This window comes from Cryptomeria japonica, chromosome 7, assembly GCF_030272615.1.
Source record: "Cryptomeria japonica chromosome 7, Sugi_1.0, whole genome shotgun sequence".
Lineage (NCBI taxonomy): Eukaryota > Viridiplantae > Streptophyta > Pinopsida > Cupressales > Cupressaceae > Cryptomeria > Cryptomeria japonica.
The window spans coordinates 769,414,244-769,433,153 of NC_081411.1; the positions used below are offsets into that span (position 1 = coordinate 769,414,244).

Here is an 18,910-nt window from a genome sequence, read left to right on the forward strand (position 1 = left end):
CATCGTATTTCATTCTCTTGGAGAGAATGATTGAGTTGCAAGAGGCATTTCAACTCATGGTTATGACTAATGAGTGGAATAGGTGGGCCGAGGCGAAGACGGAGCAGGGGAGAAGGGTGAAGGAGATAGTGAAGAGATGTGTGTTTTGGACTGATGCGAAATACATTGTCTCCATCATTTCTCCAGTATTCCAGGTCATCAGATATGGGAATGGGGATGCACCTAACCTTGGAGAGGTGTATGAGTGCATCGACTCTGTGCTTGACGAAATGAGGGCTACTGTGCGAGTGAAGGACCCCTCTCTAGGATTCTACAATGAGAACATCCGGCCAATCATTCAACATAGATGGGACAAGTTGAACACTCCTTTGCGTATGGCTGTCTTTGCCTTGATTCCTAAGTGGTACAAGGCTAGACCGGATAGAGTGACACTGATTCAGAATGATGAGGTGAAGGCGGGTTTCTTTAGGTGCATAGAGAAAATGTATGATTTTAGAGATGCCGACATAATTCGCACTGAGTGGGGAAGATTTTCCATTCTTAGAGGCTATTCAGATGTGGCAAAGATGGATATAGAAACTATGGCACAAGAGGACCCACTTTTGTGGTGGAATTGTCATGGTCCGAAATCTTTGACCACCACTCTAGCTATCCGTCTGCTATCCTAGTTTTCCAGTTCTTTAGCTGCTGAGAGGAACTAGTCTACATTTAGCTTCATCCACTCTCTTAAGAGGGACAAACTTACCTCTAAGAGAGCAGAGAAGCTTGTGGCTGTACACAGTGTTTTGCATCTCATGGATTGCAAGATACTTGTGTACAAGGAGAGTCCAACGACACGATGGGATGTAGAGCTAGAGGAGCCTTCACATATTGATGAGGATGATCCTACCACTTCAGATGCAGGGCTGGTTGGTGTGAGCTTGAGGGATCTTGACCTTGAGGAGTCCAACAGTTCCAGTGATGAGGAGTTTGCAAATGATTAGAGGCCTCCCTTCACTACATTTTGAGTTTTGACGTTTTGGCATTTTGTCTTTTGTAATGCTATTGCTATTAGTATCTGTATTTGCTACTCATTGTAATGATGAATCATGTCATCATCTTTATAGACTTTGTGATATCTCATATGACATCAAATATACATATTTTCGATATAATAGAAATCTCCAATTTGACAATTTCATTTGCCAAATTTTATTTAGCACTTAGCATTCAAGAAATCTTCGTATTTAGATTTAGTATTTCAAATTTTGCTATTTAATAATTCTACTAATTTCCTATAGTTTCATTTGAAAATTTGAAATGTAATTCTTATACTGTTATACATCTTTTCAGAACTAGTTTTTCAAGTACTATATGTATAACTATATTAGCACCACCACCTTGCCACCCCCTGCTGCCATCTCCCCGCCGTCCCCGCGTCCCCCCGTCTCCCTATCCCCAACGGCTGTGGAACACTGATTTTTTTACATGATCCCTGTTAGTAGTGTCTACATTCCCAAGCTTTGGTGGGTGAACACAAGGCATTGCTCATAATCTCTTTTTCCTTAATCTTCAGCAGTAATTCTCTATTGATCATCTTAGTAGCTGTTGATCATTAACTTCTTGAAGCTGGTCTAAATTTGAGAATAGGCTCCATGTAATTATTTCAAATTACAAATTGAATCGTTTTCCGATGGAAAAAATATTGGAGTGCTTAGAATTGTGTCAATCTTAGTTATAGGACTCAGTTGGACTCGCATAGACTCAGCGACTCTTAAGGAAAGTGTAATGTCCCCACTTTGAAATAGAATTTAATGGTAAATAAAAATAATAAAATTAAAATGCAAAAGAATAAAAATTAAATGAAAATTAAAATATAAAAGAATATAATTAAAATTAATTAAGTTAATGAATGGTCAAAAGACATGGAATGAAAAGTTGTGATTCGCTCAAACATGAGATATAAAAGGGAGAAGAGAACCTCATTTGAGAGGGGGATAGTTAGGAATTAGAAGTACAGATCTGATTTAAATAAGAAGTGCAGATCTGATTGTGAAAGGTTGTGTCCCTTTCAAAGGGCAGAAATAATGAAGAGTTGGACTCTTTATAAGAGTGCTAATGGTGAAAGGGTGTCTCTTGCCAAAGGGCATACATGATGAAGAGGTGTGACCTCTCCCTCACATTGAGAGATAAAGGAAAGGAATCAAAAGCCTCTAGTGACATCACCATCAATCAAATCAGATCAGAACTGTTATTAAGTTACAGGCAGTAACATCTTTGTTCTTGGTGGTATGCATGGGGATGTGCTGAATATGTATGCTTAATATATGAAGCCTGATAATGTTCTTATGCAGAATTTAGTAGTAATATTAATATAGACTGCAATATGTATGACAGTCATACTTAATTTCAGATATAGTCATAATACATGAGAAGTTAATATACTGATAGCCTAATCCTTGCTTTTCTGCTAATGCTTATGCTAGGATTGGAAATTTCATATATATTCATAATACATGAGAAGTTAATATACTCAATAGCCTAATCCTTGCTTTTTTGCTAATGCTTATGCTAGGATTGGATGTGGAATTGTTAGGGAAAGGCGGTATTAATACCTCGCAAGGTAGATAAGACCTGCGGTGGAATGGACATGTGCTACATCATACAAAGGCAATGGATAAGGCTTGCAGTGGAATGGGCATGTGCTGCATCATACAAAGGCAATGGATAAGCCCTGCAGTTGAATGGGCATATGTTACATCATACAAAGGCACTACTTGTGGAGGATGGTTTTCTAGCACCCTAACAAAGATACTTCCCAATCTTCGCTAAGATTGGTCATTAGGATTGATTAGGGATTAGGCTTGGCTATTTTGATTATCCCTTGTATGATGTATGCTAGTTGTTCCCTAGAGCTAACAAATGCATAATAAAATATAATAAGTATGATGAGATGCGTTTAATTATTGGAAAATAGGCTATCTCCTAATAGGGGACATTACAGCAAGCCAGGCCAAACGAGTCTTACGAACTCGAGAATGACTCCCCAAACTTGGTGAGTCCCATAGGCAAGACTTGGCCAAGATTGGGGAATTTTTTTAAAAAGGATAATAAAAAAAATCTAGAGTGTTAATAAGACATTTTAGTTACTTAGAAAAAAAACAACCTTTCAATGCTTGTTTGGTTTATGACATGCCAATCTAGGATTTACAAAAAAATATTAAAATGGTGTGCGCCATCAAGGCGTTGCCCCGAGACGCCGCCTGGGGCATTGCCCCTCAACCTTGCTATGGTGGAAGCACTACCCTCAGATAGACCCCTACAAGGGGCACAACCCCTTAACCTCGCTAGGGATGTTTCCCCAGGCCCCCATGAGGGGCAGTGGGGGCATTGCCCCTCAATCCTATTGGGGTGACTCCCCCAAAACCCCAACAAACTATAAGTGTAAGCATGTAATAGATCAATGATGAATCATGAGCATAAAATTACAAAATACATATCCCTTGTTGAAAATCTTTGCACCTTCATAATCAAAGCCACAATCAAGAATTATCTTGTTTCATACATTGGACAACTTGTTTAGTATGCAAGGACTACCATAGGTGAAGTTGGCATGCTATAGTCATTGTACTGTTGAATACAAATTAAGCCATAGTTGGCAAGAAATATTTCACTCTCCTAACACCTAGTTTAGTTTTTCCCTTTCTTCTATGCATTATAGGACCTTTATTGATTTAAATTAATATTATGGGTCTTATTCCACTTTATTACATCGTCACACTCTTATTTAGGCTCTTAATTATAGGCGTGCCCTTTATTATTTTAATCTTGATTTATCCTAATCTTACCCTAATTTCAATCTTCAAGATATATTTCGCACATCTACACATCTTAATTTGTTACACCGTGCTGGATTTAGCATTAGAATCACGATAGCTCACATCCCTAGAAAATCGGAAAAAAGTTGGACGGACTACCTAGTCCCAAATTTTTTCCCCTGAATTTCAAGAGCTTAATAAGGCGGTCTTACCCTATCCAAGTCCCGCTTCATGCGAAAATTTATCAATTCTAAGTCAGCCTAAAGGTGAATTTAATTATGAAAATCCCTAAATAAGACGTCCCTCTCAATTCATTTTCAGAATCTAATCATATGCTAACATTATCATCAATTCAAGAGCAATTCTTCTTCCTCAAGAGCATATTTGATTCAAGAAGCAACAAACTACATCAAGGCATCTTCATATTATGTTTCAATTAAGACTTTATGATAGATTTTATGTGATTTACAATGTTATTGCATCAACACATGGAGGATTTATTTTAAGAACATTGCATCACCTATTGAAGGTATAATCATCTACATTCAAGCATTTCAGCCTTGCCCTCAAAAGGCAAGCTTTTCCAATTCAATTCAAGTTCAATTTCTATTTCAATTGGGGTTAATTCCGAACTCGGGGTTTGACTTACCCTATCCACAACCCCTTTTCTTTCCTCTTGTGTGTAGCTACAGGGACCTAGTGGAGCCAGGAAGACTAGAACAACATTAGGACCCAGAAACAGAGCATCTGGCCAAATTTCACTAGAAAGTGCCTGGACCAGGGCGCTCTGGGTGCCATGGTCCAGGACTAGGGCATTTTGGAGTGCCATAGTCTTCTTGGAACAGGTTCAAATTTGGCAGGTGTCTCCCAGACTGCATCAAAATTCAGATTTTTAGACCAAGGCGCTGGGTGCTCTGGTCTGAGCACCCTGGTCCTATCAGTTCAATTCCTAATTTCAATCATAGGTGCACAATCAGATTCTCCTTCCATTTATGTACCTATTGTGAAGTTTCTATTTCATTGTTAGTTAGCATAACCAATCCAAATTGTTAGTTCATGCATTTACCTTCTTACCCTAGGTTTGACATTCAATTTACATCTTTTTAATTACATTTTCAACTTGAAGAAAATGGGAATAGGACCTCAATCAGCATTCAACCCTCTTCTTATTAATATTGAGGTTGGATCTATTGAGTTCATCCTCCTTTCAATGTGATGCATGTGAAAGTTAGGTCATTTCCTAGTTTACAAAGCATAACTTGTGAAACCCTAATTTTCCATCCATTGCACATACAAAGCTCCAAAACTTTAAGCTCTTACATCTGATCTTTCAAGATATGATTCTTAGTGGCATTATGTTATTTAAGTTTATGAAAATATAAATTGCAGTACAAATCATTAAAAAAGCTAGAAAAAGAATGCCCAACTCTCTTCTTATTAATATTGACCTCAATCAGCATTCAACCCTCTTCTTATTAATATTGAGGTTGGATCTATTGAGTTCATCCTCCTTCCAATGTGATGCATGTGAAAGTTAGGTCATTTCCTAGTTTACAATGCATAACTTGTGAAACCTTAATTTTCCATCCATTGCAGATACAAAGCTCCAAAACTTTAAGCTCTTACATCTGATCTTTCAACATATGATTCTCTGTGGCATTATGTTATTTAAGTGTATGAAAATATAAATTGCAGTACAAATCATTAAAAAAGCTAGAAAAAGAATGCCCAACTCTTAGGTCTGAATGCTAGACCTTGAGGCCTTTAAACAGCAAAATGTGCATGAGAATTGAATAGTACCTGAAATGCAGGGAAGGACCTGCCTTGAAATCACTGAGCATATAGATATATATATAGCTAAAATTTGCGTTTATAATTATGTGATCAATGTATACTTGTGTTTGTAATCAAAGTAGCTTATTTTTGATGAGGTTATTGTGTCATTAAGGTTTATCTATTAAATGGTGCATTAAACAAGTTTAAAATCCTTAAAAATCTCTGAATTTTTTGGATTTTTCAAGTTGCTGAGTCTTTGCCTAGTCTGTGCCAAGTTTGAGTCTGAGTCAAAAATCAGCTTGCAAGTCTGAGTCAAGTTTGAGTCTTGTAACATTGGTGTCAATGCAATTGGTAGGACAATTTGTGTAATCTAACCAATGTTTTACTTAAATTTAAAAAGTCACTCAATGGACAGCCTTGAGAAATTTTTGAAGATGGAAATTTTGAGAAAGCCCCGATCTTTAAATCTTCTTGCTCTAGAACTTTAGTAACAATGTCAAAATGGACAGCATTTCCAACATTATGTTAACTGTTTTCAAATAGTTTTTGGGACAATGAGTTACCAGTCCTGCTACAATTCAACAAATAGCCTTCAAAGTAGTCACAAAAAGCCAAATGCAGATTAATTAGTTGCATGGATTAGGTGTTTGGAAGCTTGTTTTTAGATGCAAAAAGACTTTGGTTTCAAAACTTATGGTTACTGAAGTGCACATGGAAGATTAATCCTGAACATGGGGGCGAGTCCTTGAATCCTTCTCCAATGGCAATGAAAAGCCAGTTGTTAACCATTCAGACATGAGACTGGTGCAAACACATCATCCGTGATTCAATCTATCCTCTTGGTTACTGGAATAAAAAGATCAAGCAGCTGCTGAAGTGCACATGGAAGATTAATCCTGCACATGGAAGATTAATCCTGAACATGGAGGCGAGTCCTTGAATCCTTCTCCAATGGCAATGAAAAGCCAGTTGTTAACCATTCAGACATGAGACTGGTGCAAACACATCATCCGTGATTCAATCTATCCTCTTGGTTACTGGAATAAAAAGATCAAGCAGCTGCTGAAGTGCACATGGAAGATTAATCCTGCACATGGAATTAATCCTGAACATGGGGCGAGTCCTTGAATCCTTCTCCAATGGCAATGAAAAGCCAGTTGTTAACCATTCAGACATGAGACTGGTGCAAACACATCATCCGTGATTCAATCTATCCTCTTGGTTACTGGAATAAAAAGATCAAGCAGCTGCTGCATCTTTGTTGGTCTGCTGGTCAGTCATTCTGATATTATATCGATGAATAAATTTCTACACAGCTTGGAATTGCTGATATGAAGAAAATTTTGAAGTAGAGATTTTTATGTGGGATTTTCTATAAAGTAAAAGGCTTTTATGGCATATCTGATGAGAGATGATCTCACCATTCACTTGTGAAAGTGACTTTCTTGTTTACCTTCATGACTGAAGCCAAGTTATAAAAAGGCTTAGCTACTAGTGGACGACAACTAAAACAAAGATTTTCTTGCTTCCTCTTTTTATTTCACTCCCATGTCTTCTTTCTCTTCTTCTTGTCAAAATACTTCCACTCGCTCTTTTAAATTTGAAGATAAGCCAGAACCAAATGTTAAGGGCTTTGCATATAGTGTATTCATCATAAATCATAGGCACATTCTAATTACAAATGTCTCAAGTAGAATGGAACCAATGCTTAGACACTATTCAAAGAACCAAAGAAAGGAGGTGACAATGCATTCAAGTCACAAACTAAGCACAAAAGACTCATAATTAGTGCCGATGCTTACAAACATCCAGGCAGGAAAGGATCCTTATTTTGCACAGTATTGCCAAGTAAAGGAGAAATTGATTCACCTATCAATCAATAAGCATAGTATGAAGAATGTGGTTGACAAGAACGGTGAACACCTTTGCGATTGCCAGCAAACACCCAACCTTATAATCTCAGTAGGGGGAATCCTAATGGCCAGCTATTCATGTCTATCAAGTTTGCAACACAAGTTTTTCTCTTCAGCCCTAATTGGTACAATAGAGTACAGTGCAACTCTGATGGCCCGTTTCATCTTTTTCTTTGCAGGTCTTCCCAAGACAACTGCAAACAAATATTGATGGATACATTGACACCCATATGCTCTATAAATATGGAAAGGATTATCAATTGCTTGTCCACCACTGCTCTTTTTTAAAGCAATGCATTGGTCAGCCTGGTTAATGCTTAACAATTATATATACGTGTAGTTCCACTAGTTCTAAAATTGAGTTATACCAGTGTCCCACTCAAATTTATGCAAACTATCTGCATGATTATTTTGATGTTTTTGAAGAGCCCAAAAAAATTCTGTTGACGTGTCTAAAATTGCATTGCTATGACTCCATCCGGCCAACGTGGAATAGAATACTAAGAATCCTATCCTCTCTTGAGATAAGGAAATCCCTAATGCTGTGTGAATTTGATCAATGGGGATGACCTCAATGTTTCGGTTGTTAGGTCTTGATTGCAGGATAGCTTAGTAGTTGATGTGATCCCTAAGAGCACAAGGGGACTTACGTTTTTGCAACTAATTGGTCTGCGGCGATTCTCAGACTGCGAAATAAAATTAAAAGGGAAGGGATAGGAGATCTAAAACTAACAAGACTGGTATGAGGGTAGACGAATTCAACATAACCAATCCCTGCTTGGCCAAAATAGCTCACAACCTTGCAGGAACGGTGCAATCTTCAAAGGGACTTGGAAGATTTTCAGACTGTAAACGCACGGCTAAGCACCCAATTTTGGCGTAGCTCAGACGGACACCTGCAATTGAACTAAGCACAACTCAAAGGCTCAGGTTATCCATACAAAAGGATACACAATCAGTATATCCTCAATTGTATGAGCTTGAATCTATCAAATACCCGCACACCCAAAACAAAAAGATCTATCTAAAATGTTGAAAGAAACCATGCAAACAGGATGAAAACAAGACAATAAACACTGAATCAATGTCTATATATTGATTTCAGCTGCCTATTACAACAATTTCTACAACACCTCTATGCTACTGCTAAGATCTAACCTATTCTAACTTCTAAAATCTAACTACAAAATTGTAACTAGAGTCTAACCCTTTACAAAAGAAAGGCCTCTGCCTTTTATAGAATTCACAATATGAATCAGAGGCTAGGATGGACTGCATCCAAGGGTCCTAACTTGCCTCCCAGAAGCTGGCAACCTTAACCCATGCCCATTAAACTCTTAGTCATCCACCCAACCATAATTCCAACTACCTACAACTGTTTTGACTTTAATTTGGGTCTATCCGGCAGTTGGACATAACTGTCCACAGCTGACTTGTTTCCCCTTTGTTTCAAAATATCTGAGTGGGGCCCACAAGCAGTTTTACAATAAAACAGTTTCAGTTTTCAGAATCTGAACTTCTGGAATTAAATCCAGCTGTGTATTTCTCGAGAATGCATAGACTTGCCGCATTTAGAGTGTTCTTTGGTCTTTGGTCTTGGTTGTGGACTTCAACTTTGTTCAGTGGCACGCTTCCCAATGCGCAGTTTCTCTCTTGCTTCTGCAGTGCGTTCCTGCATCTTCTTCTTTAGCTCTCGGTGCCTGGCTCCTTGACGTTTCAGGCCTTCTCTTGGTTCCTTCTGATGACGTCCTGCGACCTACAAACAATCAACCTCACTTAATAAATCAATTTGAAAAATTAAAATTAATTTAACAAATATTAAATTATAACGTCTGGCTCGAGAAGCTCTTTGTGAGATGTATCTTTTGAGTGTTTTCGCTTTCTCCTCTGGGAATTCAGGACTTTTAGGCAAGTTGAGAGATTTCGTTTCGAGTTAAGGCCACCTCTTTTGAATTCATCAAGGCTTTAGGATTAAAATGCGCGAGTTCTCACTTGGTTGACCCCTTGGCAAAACTCGACTCTTTAGCCAAATTGCGAACGCCTTTAAATTTTTTTCTCCTTTTACTTGGCAAAGTTCAGATTCAACAGGTGAAATTCAAGTTTTATTCAAAATCACGATGTTTGCCCACTCAATTTTCGGCGTAGGGGCCTTTTGCAAGATTGTAAAGTGATGCTCTTTCTTATGACTTGCATTTTCGGGCTAAAATGATAAAATGCAGATTTCGCGATTTTCCTTTCCTACCCAATTTCGGGGTGAAACCACCTTTTGCAAACTTCGCGATTTTCACTTGCTTGGCAATTTTCGGGGTAGAGGCATAAAATGCAAACTTATAAAGTGATTTATAAAATTGATGCTCTTTCCTATTTCGCTATTTTATGATGTTTGCCCATTTTTGGGCTGGAATGACTATTTGCAAACTTCAAAACTTAACACCTTTCAACTTTTCGGGGTTTTGGCTAGTTTGCAAAGCTTATGAATTAAGCGTTTTACACCACGCGATTCTTTTCGGCTGGGGAGGGTTTTGAAAAAGCTCTTTAAGTTATGCAATTTTCGGGTCAAAAGGGGCTTTGAAAAGTTTCCATGTTAAACACTTTTCACCCTTTCCCATTTTCGGCTCTCTGAGCCATTTTGAAAGTCGGTGCGAAAGGTTATTTTGGCGAGATTTTGAAGTTTTTCGGCTCCTTGAGTTGTTTTGCAAATTTCGGCCTGGAGGGCCATTTTGCCAATCTCCTCTTTTTCGGGCTAAATCAGCATTTTTGCGAGTTGTGAGATTTTCGGGCAAGTGAGATCATTTTTCGAGTTATGTTTTCACTCCTTAAGTTCGCAATTTCCATTGTATGAAATTGCACGACTTGGTTATTTTGCCATTTTCGGCTCATGAGGGGGTTTTCGGCCTGTGAGGTTATTTTGAAACTTGATCTCGTCTTTAGGCTACCAAGCCGATTTCGTATGTTGAAGTGCTTTCGGCCTGGAGGGCCTTTTCGCGAGTTTGGGATTTTCGGGTAAACGGAGTTATTTGGGCGAAATAGACATTTGAAGTTGATGCTTGCAAAATGGCCGTAGAGGTCGAAATTGGCCTCAGCGGCACTCGACTTGGACTATCTCCCACGCGAAGAACCCAAAGACGGGGTCTCGTGTCAATGACGGGGATGGGTGTGTGAATATGCACAACAACTTCCTCCATTTTTTATCATACATCACTATAATGATTTTTTTCCCCCAAGATCCCATTTCCTAATCAGACAGTTGACAATACTTTCATGTTTGAAAGTGTTGAATTGAACAGACAGATTGAACAACCATAAATGAAGGGGTTATTAAACCAATAGACTTGCTCTTGTAAGTCTCCATATTTACTGGTCCACAAGAGGGAAATGAATGGCATTTATGTAGGGACTGCTGGGTTTTAACTAGATCACTATCAAAATTAGGTATTTTCTTCCTGCAATTAGTGATTTGATTGATCAAAATCCAAGTGGCCAAATGTTTTGGCATACTCAGTTTACTTATAATATCATCAGTCACAACTAGGAAACTTTAAACATATGGAAACTCTTTTGAAATCAAATTTTGAACTTAATGAATGATTAGTCTTGACTTCTGATTGAACAATGTTTTTATAGCATCCATGCATTCTATCAACATCACCCTTGAAAGTAAGGTCAACCTTGGAAGATTTGTCATCGCATAGCATTGCATCTTATGTCAAGAAAAGACAGGAAGAATTAGAATATTTTTAGCAAATGAAAGTTATTGTTTGCCTCATTTGATAAGATCAACTAAAGGCCAAACTCAGGAAATTCTTTTGCTAAAAACTTCCTTTGCCTAATGGTGTTATCATTTTAATGCAAATAGATCTTTAAAAAATTATTATTAAGGAATGGTTCTTTTTTGATAGAGAACCCTATATCGTCACATGTGCACTGTATAAAATATTAGTGAACATAGCTCTCGGTTCTTTAGCAATCAAATGTCACGAGTTTCTCTAGTGTAGATGTCTCTTGAAACTTTTTACTTGTTCTGTCTGTTAATATTATCAATGTCATTAATGGACTGAATTCAATTACACCAGTCATAGTTTATGATTATTCAATGGATTAAGTAACAAGCTGTATAATTTCATGCACTTGTTGCATTTTATGTAACAAGATCAGAACAACTAAATCTTAACAAACAATAAAACAAGAATCAAGATCCTCTCTTAAAAAATACTTTTGCAGGGACATAAACTGTTTGTTTAAGGGGAGAAATATAATAGTTTTGCTAGGTAAGCACGAAGAAAGTATCTGTAATTCAGATTTTCATGGATCAGCTTTGGTGAATGCAGAATGCAAGTTGGGCGGATGCTTTTAAGCCCTGGGCTTCATGCTACAGACGACAAAGCATTGCAAATCTAAATGATGAAGATGACTGTGTTGAAGTGGAAAGACCAGACTCTGAGGTAAAACTAATTTATCTATTACCTTATTCTCTTGTTTAAGATTAATATTAAGTTGCTGCCACGTACCATTTCTATATCAAATCTTTGGATTAATGGCTTTAGAATTATGCCTCAATAAGTACAAAATATGAAGTATGATTTAGAAGTTTTTCTGCTAAATATAGATGCTGAATTGTGATTTTTTTGTTTGTATTGTATTGGGAGTGACAGTCAATTGCTATCGTACTCCGCATGGAAGATACTGTACAAATTCCACTTGTACGAGTCAAAGAAGAGGCGCCTGACATAGAAAACTAAACATGTGTGTATACATAATACACTAATAAAAGAATGACACTAATCCCAGTGTCACTTCAGTGGTCATTTAAAATATTACAAACTCTCTTGGAACATTTCTTAGGAGGAACATATAATTGCTTATTTTTATTTTTTTCCAGTCTGTAAATTTTATGATTGGCTCTCAATGTATATTCAGGATTTTTGTTAGATGGTATCCTTGCAATGTAGTTTTTTTTTCCCATTAAATAAGGTAGCCATATATGACAGATGCCCAAGCATTGTTAGAAGCAGCAATTTTTTCATTAGTTTAGAAACAATAATCTTCATCATTTTCTTTCTATTTCATCTGAAGCAACTTTTTAGGAGGCTATCACCTTTCCTTTATGATTTCCATTTTTCTTGCTACTTCACATGCTGAAACTATGTAGGCACCTATCGCTGCTTTGTCATCACTGCCAGTTGACAATGATGCTTCTCTTGGAATATGGATTTTGATCATTCTATGATAAGCTTCTGAAATAATTTAATTGTACATCCAATTTCTTCAGAAATGTAATCTTTAAAGTTTAAAGCATCTGCTACACCATTTTATTTTTCTTAGACTAAATGATATTTTAAAAGCTTAGTTGTTGATGTTCTTTAGTAACCATCTGTTATTTCTTGCCTCGTATTTTGAGCCAAATGGCTTACGTATAGGTAGTTTTCATTGTGTACTAAACTAGACCTTATTTTATGGCCTATTGCCTTTGAACACCTCGGTTTTTTCATGCTGATAACCTGATTGCCAAAACTAGGGAATGCTATATCATTAGATCATTATTTAACTCCACTTTAGTTGGTTTAATCTATTTTTGTTTTTAGTTTTCCGAGTATTTGAAATAGGGTATTATCATATTCTGAAAAATAGTATTTAGTGGTTTAAGGTTTCAATAGGTCTGAGCAAATATCGTTTAACTCTGAATAATTTTGAATTTAGCAGTGGTCTTGAAAAAGATTTCTATAGACAAGGAGTTTGTAACTAGGGGTGAGCAAAAGTATATTACAGGGTGATCCTTTTCAAATTTCAAGCATAAATATTCATATCAAATTCGTGAAATATATACGCTAATCATTGTCTTTTCAAACCTCTATTAAACTCAATATTAAATCCATTGCAACACAAATTAGATAGACTCAAAATCTATGCAATATGTGTTTAAGAATGTGTGTAAACCAACGCTACAAGAATTGCCCAGACTCGGTGAGTCTGGGGTCGAGGCAATCTAAATGGCCCAGGGACCCGAGACTAGAATCTGGGCGAGTCTTGACAGACTTTGTCGCGTGGGTAGAAGAAAAGGTAAGTTAAACAATGGAAAAAGTAACACTTTTAACTCAAAACAAAAGCACTTATATTTGTTCTCAATCTTAAAAAAGTCATTCTTATTGTTTTTTAGCACAAGGAAAGAAAAATTGTATGCCATTGAAGAGAAAACCAACAGATTGATAGAGGACAAAACAGTGATTGGAGATCATTTGGGCAGGTTAGTAGTTGCCATTGACATATCTAGAGGAGCTTAAGAAGGATTTGGAGGAGGCAACCACTAATTTGGAGCTGCATTTCTTCATTTTTTGAGCAAATTTGAAGAGGTAAGTTAGTATTTATTATTACTATTATTATTATTATTTTTAATTTCAAATTTCTATCTTTTTGTTTATTTGATTTATTTTATTTCATTTTATGTTAATGGAAAAAACAAAAAACCTTAGATAGCAAATAATCAAACCCTAGTTGTTTTTAGTTTTTTCTTATTTATTTTATTTTGATTCAATTAGAAAGTATATATGCTAATTTTTTTCCATTTATAATTTATTGCAGCTCACTATTCATTTATAAATTGGTCCAAATTTTCAAGCATGATGTCTACCATAGTTAGAAAGGATTCTAGTTGGTAACATGTCATCCTTGGGACAAAAAAATTGTGGAAATAACATGTGTTCAGTGCAAAACAAAATACAATGTAATGTCCCCTATGTGACTAACATAATTAACTTATTTCAATATACTAAAATTGATTGAAAGACTAATTGTGAAGCAAGTCATTTATATTCTTCAATTTATTAGTTATTAGCAAGTGTTTATTTATTTTCCTCATTAGATGATTAATTTCATTGTTCATAGTTCTTAATATAGATATCAAACCCTACTACCACTTCAGTTTTAAGGGAGAAGGGTCTATGTATGTTACCAAAGCGCTTCGAGACCAAAAACAATAGGTTCCCTCAAAGTTTATAGATCCAAACCCTTACCTATCTTGGGTCTATACCTTCAAGGCTTATGGGTTGTTGATCCCCACCCTATCTTGGGACTTAACCATTTGCTTGGATTTAGATTGCCCCTCTTTGGAACATCTCATCCCCATCTTAAATACTGATAGTAATAACATGTTTTAAACTATAAGTATACTAACTTCTCATGTATTATGAATATGTATGAAATTAAGTATCATTGTCATACATATTGCAGTTTATATTAATATTACTACTAAATTCTGCATAACAATATTATCAGGCTTCATATATTAAGCATGCATATTAAGCACATCCCCATGCATACCACCAAGAACACAGATGTTATTGCCTGTAACTCAATAACAGTTCTGATCTGAGAAGATCAATGGTGATGTCACTAGATGCTTTTGATTCCTTCCCTTTATATCTCTTAATGTGAGAAAGAGGTCACACCTCATCATCATGTATGCCCTTTGGCAAGAGACACACACTTTTACCATTAGCACCCTTTGAAATAGTGCAACTCTTCATTATTTCTGCCCATTGAAAGGGACACAACCTTCCTCAATCAGATCTGCACTTATTTAAATTAGATCTACAATTCTCATTTTCAAATTCTCCCCCCCTCAAATGAGGTTCTCTTCTCCCTTTTATATCTCACGTTTGAGGGAGTCGCACCTTATCATTTCATGCATTTTGACCATTCATTAACTTTAATCAAATTTCAATTATATTCTGTTATATTTTAATTTAATTTTTATATTTATTTTTTTGTATTTTATTATTATTAAAATAAATTTCAAAGTAGGGACATTACATACAATGTGGGGGATATTAATCTGTTGAAGTACCCTTGCAAACATAACACAATAACACTCCTTGAAATTATATGTTAAGTACAATGTCAACTATAGGTTTTGATAAGCAAAAAAATTAAAGAGGCAAAAGGAAGAAATAATAGATGTTGGTGGAGAGAGTTCTTCAATTCCTCCATTTCTTGGATCTATGGGTAGTGACAATAGTAGTGCTAGTCTAATTATTGGGCTTCCGATTTGTAAATCTTCATTCAAATTAGATTCATATTTTGTTCCGCATGACTCTAGGTTCTCCAACTATCACTTGAAAGCATGGGCTGGAATAAAGAGAAGCACGAAGTTGCAAAAAGTGCAATTGGAGATTTTTAGATCTACTATGCTGTTCCATTCCATCCATCCAGCTAATTATTATTTTTGTTTTAAAATGCATAGTTTGATTTCTATATCTTTTGTGTTTTTGTTTTTAAAGAGTATGTTGCTTTGAAAATTTTAATTTTCAAAGTTAATACTTATTTTGTTTATTTAATTTGTTTTAGATCCCCTTATTGGTAAAATATGATAGATGTCATTGTTGTTTGTGGTGTGGGGTTTAAAGCCCCTAATGATAAGGAGATAAAATGCACTATTTTGACTCAAAAGGTGGTTGATGTCAAAACAACAATTGATGAGTAGCATGAGATACAAAGGAAGAAGGGTTGCACCATCATGATTGGTGGTTGGACCGATAGAAGTATAATGATGCTGAATTTTCTTGTTTTTTCTTTTAGATAATTGTACTTTGCAAAGTCCATTGATTTATTGATTAAGATTTTTAATTCTATTTTACCAAGTGGCTGATTTTTTCTTTCTCAGGGGGTACAATGTTTTTGAAGTCAATTGATGCTTTAGAAAACACAAAATGCTGAATTTCTTTGCGAGGCCTTGGAGGGAGTGTTGGTTCAAGTGGGTGAGGGAAACATGGGATAGATAGTTATAGATAATGCAACAAATTATGTTGTTACAGGTAGTCTTCTTATGGATAGGCACCCCTCCTTGTTTTGGAGTCGTCGTGCTACTCATTGCCTTGACCTCATTTTGAAGGATTTTGACAAACTTTCCTATATCAAAACTGTATAGAGCATGAAACACACACGTGCGCGCGCACACACACACACACACACACACACACACACACACTTGGGTCCTCATTCTTATGAGGAAATTCACAAGTAAGAAAGAGTTGGCTTGTTTAGGAGCTACTCACGTTGCAACCAATTTTATCATGTTGCAATCCTTGTTTTAATCCAAGGCCGCTTTGAGACACATGTTTGTAAGTGAGTGGTTTACATCATCACATGCAAAGCCAATGCAGGGGTTGATGTGGTTGATTGGGTTTTCAATGAGCATAGTTTCTGGCAATTGGCCAAAGAGATTGTACAAGTAACTTCCCATTATATTTTTGTTCTTATTTCCATTTCATTTGCTTTTTCTTTAATACTTATTTATGTTCATTATTAAAACTTAATATTTCATAATGATTGCAACTCATAGAGCCTTTAGTTGCTCTCCAATGAGTTGATGATGGTGAGAAGTTTACAATGGGCTACATTTATGAGGGAATGGATCGGGCGAAGGAGGCTATTAGATCTGTTAGGGAATGGATAGGGCGAAAGAGGCTACCAGATCTATTTATTTAGGGGTTGAGGGTAAGTACCATTCCATGTGGGAGATTATTGATTGATGATGCCACCTTCAACTTCATAGGCTTTTACATGCAACTGTCTACTACTTTAATCCGACATTCCAATTTTGCTAAGATTTCTAGGTTGATGTGGAGGTGTTGAGGCCATTCTACACAGTTGCATAGCGAATGTCACCTAATTGATCAATTAGAGCACACATAGTCTGTGAGATAGATATCTTCAGGCTTGCACAAGGAGACCTCTTTGCATGAGACACACAAAAAATTAGTTGGAAATTCTATCATGTAAAAATCTATTAAAGACATTATTTGTAATAAAAAATTAAACTTTTCTACCTTTTTACCATATTACATTAATAAACTCAAAGTTAAAAGAATATAATTGATTTTTATTTTTTCTCATTTTAGATGCATGATGGAATATGTTTGGTTCTAAGGTGCCAAATCTATAGAGGATTGCAGTTCATGTCTTGTGTAGTACCTCTGCCCTAATCAGATTCTAATCTCGGTTTGACCTTGGTTAGTTATCATGTAATCATGTTATAGTCAGATGTTTTAATTAATGTACCTATTAATGTGGTTGTCACATCAATTCGTATGTAAGTTTATTATTCTCTCGAATTGTGCTATTAATCTTGGGCTAACACTCTTATATATATATATATATATGTGTGTGTGTGTGTGTGTGTGTGTGTGTGTGTGTGTGTGTGTGTGTGTGTGATTCATGGTTGCAGGAGACTGCAGGTACAGTATCGCATGGGTGCGAGGTTCGACTCCATCTGTGTTCACAGGTTTGAGTGCTTCTCATTAACCCTTATAAATTGGATTAGGTGGTTGGGAGACCCTCATTTGACCCTAGTCGTGCTCAAGAGAGCATCGTCAGTCGTCTGTCAGTATTTCTTTAGTTGGTTATGTAGGTTGTCTATTTGGTTGGTTTTCTTGGATTGCGTGTTTTGTGTGTGGTTAAATTGAGTAATTAATCTTTTTTATTTTATTTGATTAAGTTGTGTTTATGCATTAAAAATTAAGGGACTAAATTAAATAGGTTCCCTTTATGCGATTAATCATTATTTAGAATTGCTCAATTCAAATTGGTAGCTAGTTTAAATTAAATGGTAAATTTTAATGGATTAATTTATTTAGTTATGCTTTTGGAAAGGAAAGATTTAAATTAATTTGAAATAAAATTAATTTAATTTCTTTGCCTTTAAAAAAAATAGAAAGGTTGATTTTAATTATTTAAAGATTAATTTGGGGATTCTATTTTAAATAAAAAAATATATTGCCCTCATAATATTTTTGAAATTTAAATGTTAAGTTGTGTTAATTTGGAAAATTATAAATTAAATGAGGAAGAGGCATTTTGATTTTTCGAAATTAGAAATAAATTGTGTAAAAATATTTTTATTTTAAAAAGAAGATTTTTGGTCAAAAAACTTGGCATTTAATCTAGGGTTTGAAAATATTTTTGGGAGGATTATTTTTGGAAAATATTTTGGGGAATTTTTTTTTTTTTTGAGAATGGAATTTTGGGGATTTTTGCAAAAGAAAGGATTTTTGGAGCTTGCAGGTTGGGCTGACTCTCCTTCAATCTTGCCAGGATTGTTGAACCAAGTAGGCCTCTGGTTTATTTCATTGGCTTCTTTGTTTTAAAGAAATTGTTTTGGTTTTGTTTTGTAAAAATCTGGTTGTGTTTGTAGATAATTCCTTATTTTGTGTGAAAAATGGAAGAGTTGTAATGAAATCACAAACTCAAACCCTCATTGCTTCCTTTCCAAACCTCCAGATGTCATTTTTGCTTGTATAAATTGGTTTTCAAAAATTAAAACCAAATATTGGGGTTTGGCTGTTCAGGATGAAATTTTGTTTAAAACTCCATTGAATCTTCTCATAAATAAGTTTTAAATTGGAAAATTTAGTTGGAGTTTGGCATATCTGT

General features: G+C 35.8%; 1 protein-coding gene across 11 annotated transcripts in view; it reads left to right on the top strand.

Moving 5' to 3' along the window:
• LOC131056709 (uncharacterized) overlaps positions 1–18,686 on the top strand; it is a 93,677-nt gene extending 74,991 nt beyond the window's left edge. For 9 of the 11 annotated variants that reach the window (XM_057990960.2, XM_057990959.2, XM_057990961.2 and 6 more), the window contains 2 exons: positions 11,815–11,928; positions 12,139–12,414. In XM_057990960.2, coding sequence (XP_057846943.1) covers positions 11,815–11,928; positions 12,139–12,225 — 201 coding nt within the window. In that variant the 3' untranslated portion in view covers positions 12,226–12,414. Of the gene's footprint in view, positions 1–11,814; positions 11,929–12,138; positions 12,415–13,727; positions 13,834–14,062; positions 14,184–18,541 lie in introns of those variants that run through there. The other 2 variants (XR_009108783.2, XR_009108784.2) reach the window with 2 other exon arrangements.
• Positions 18,687–18,910: the final 224 nt, after the last annotated feature.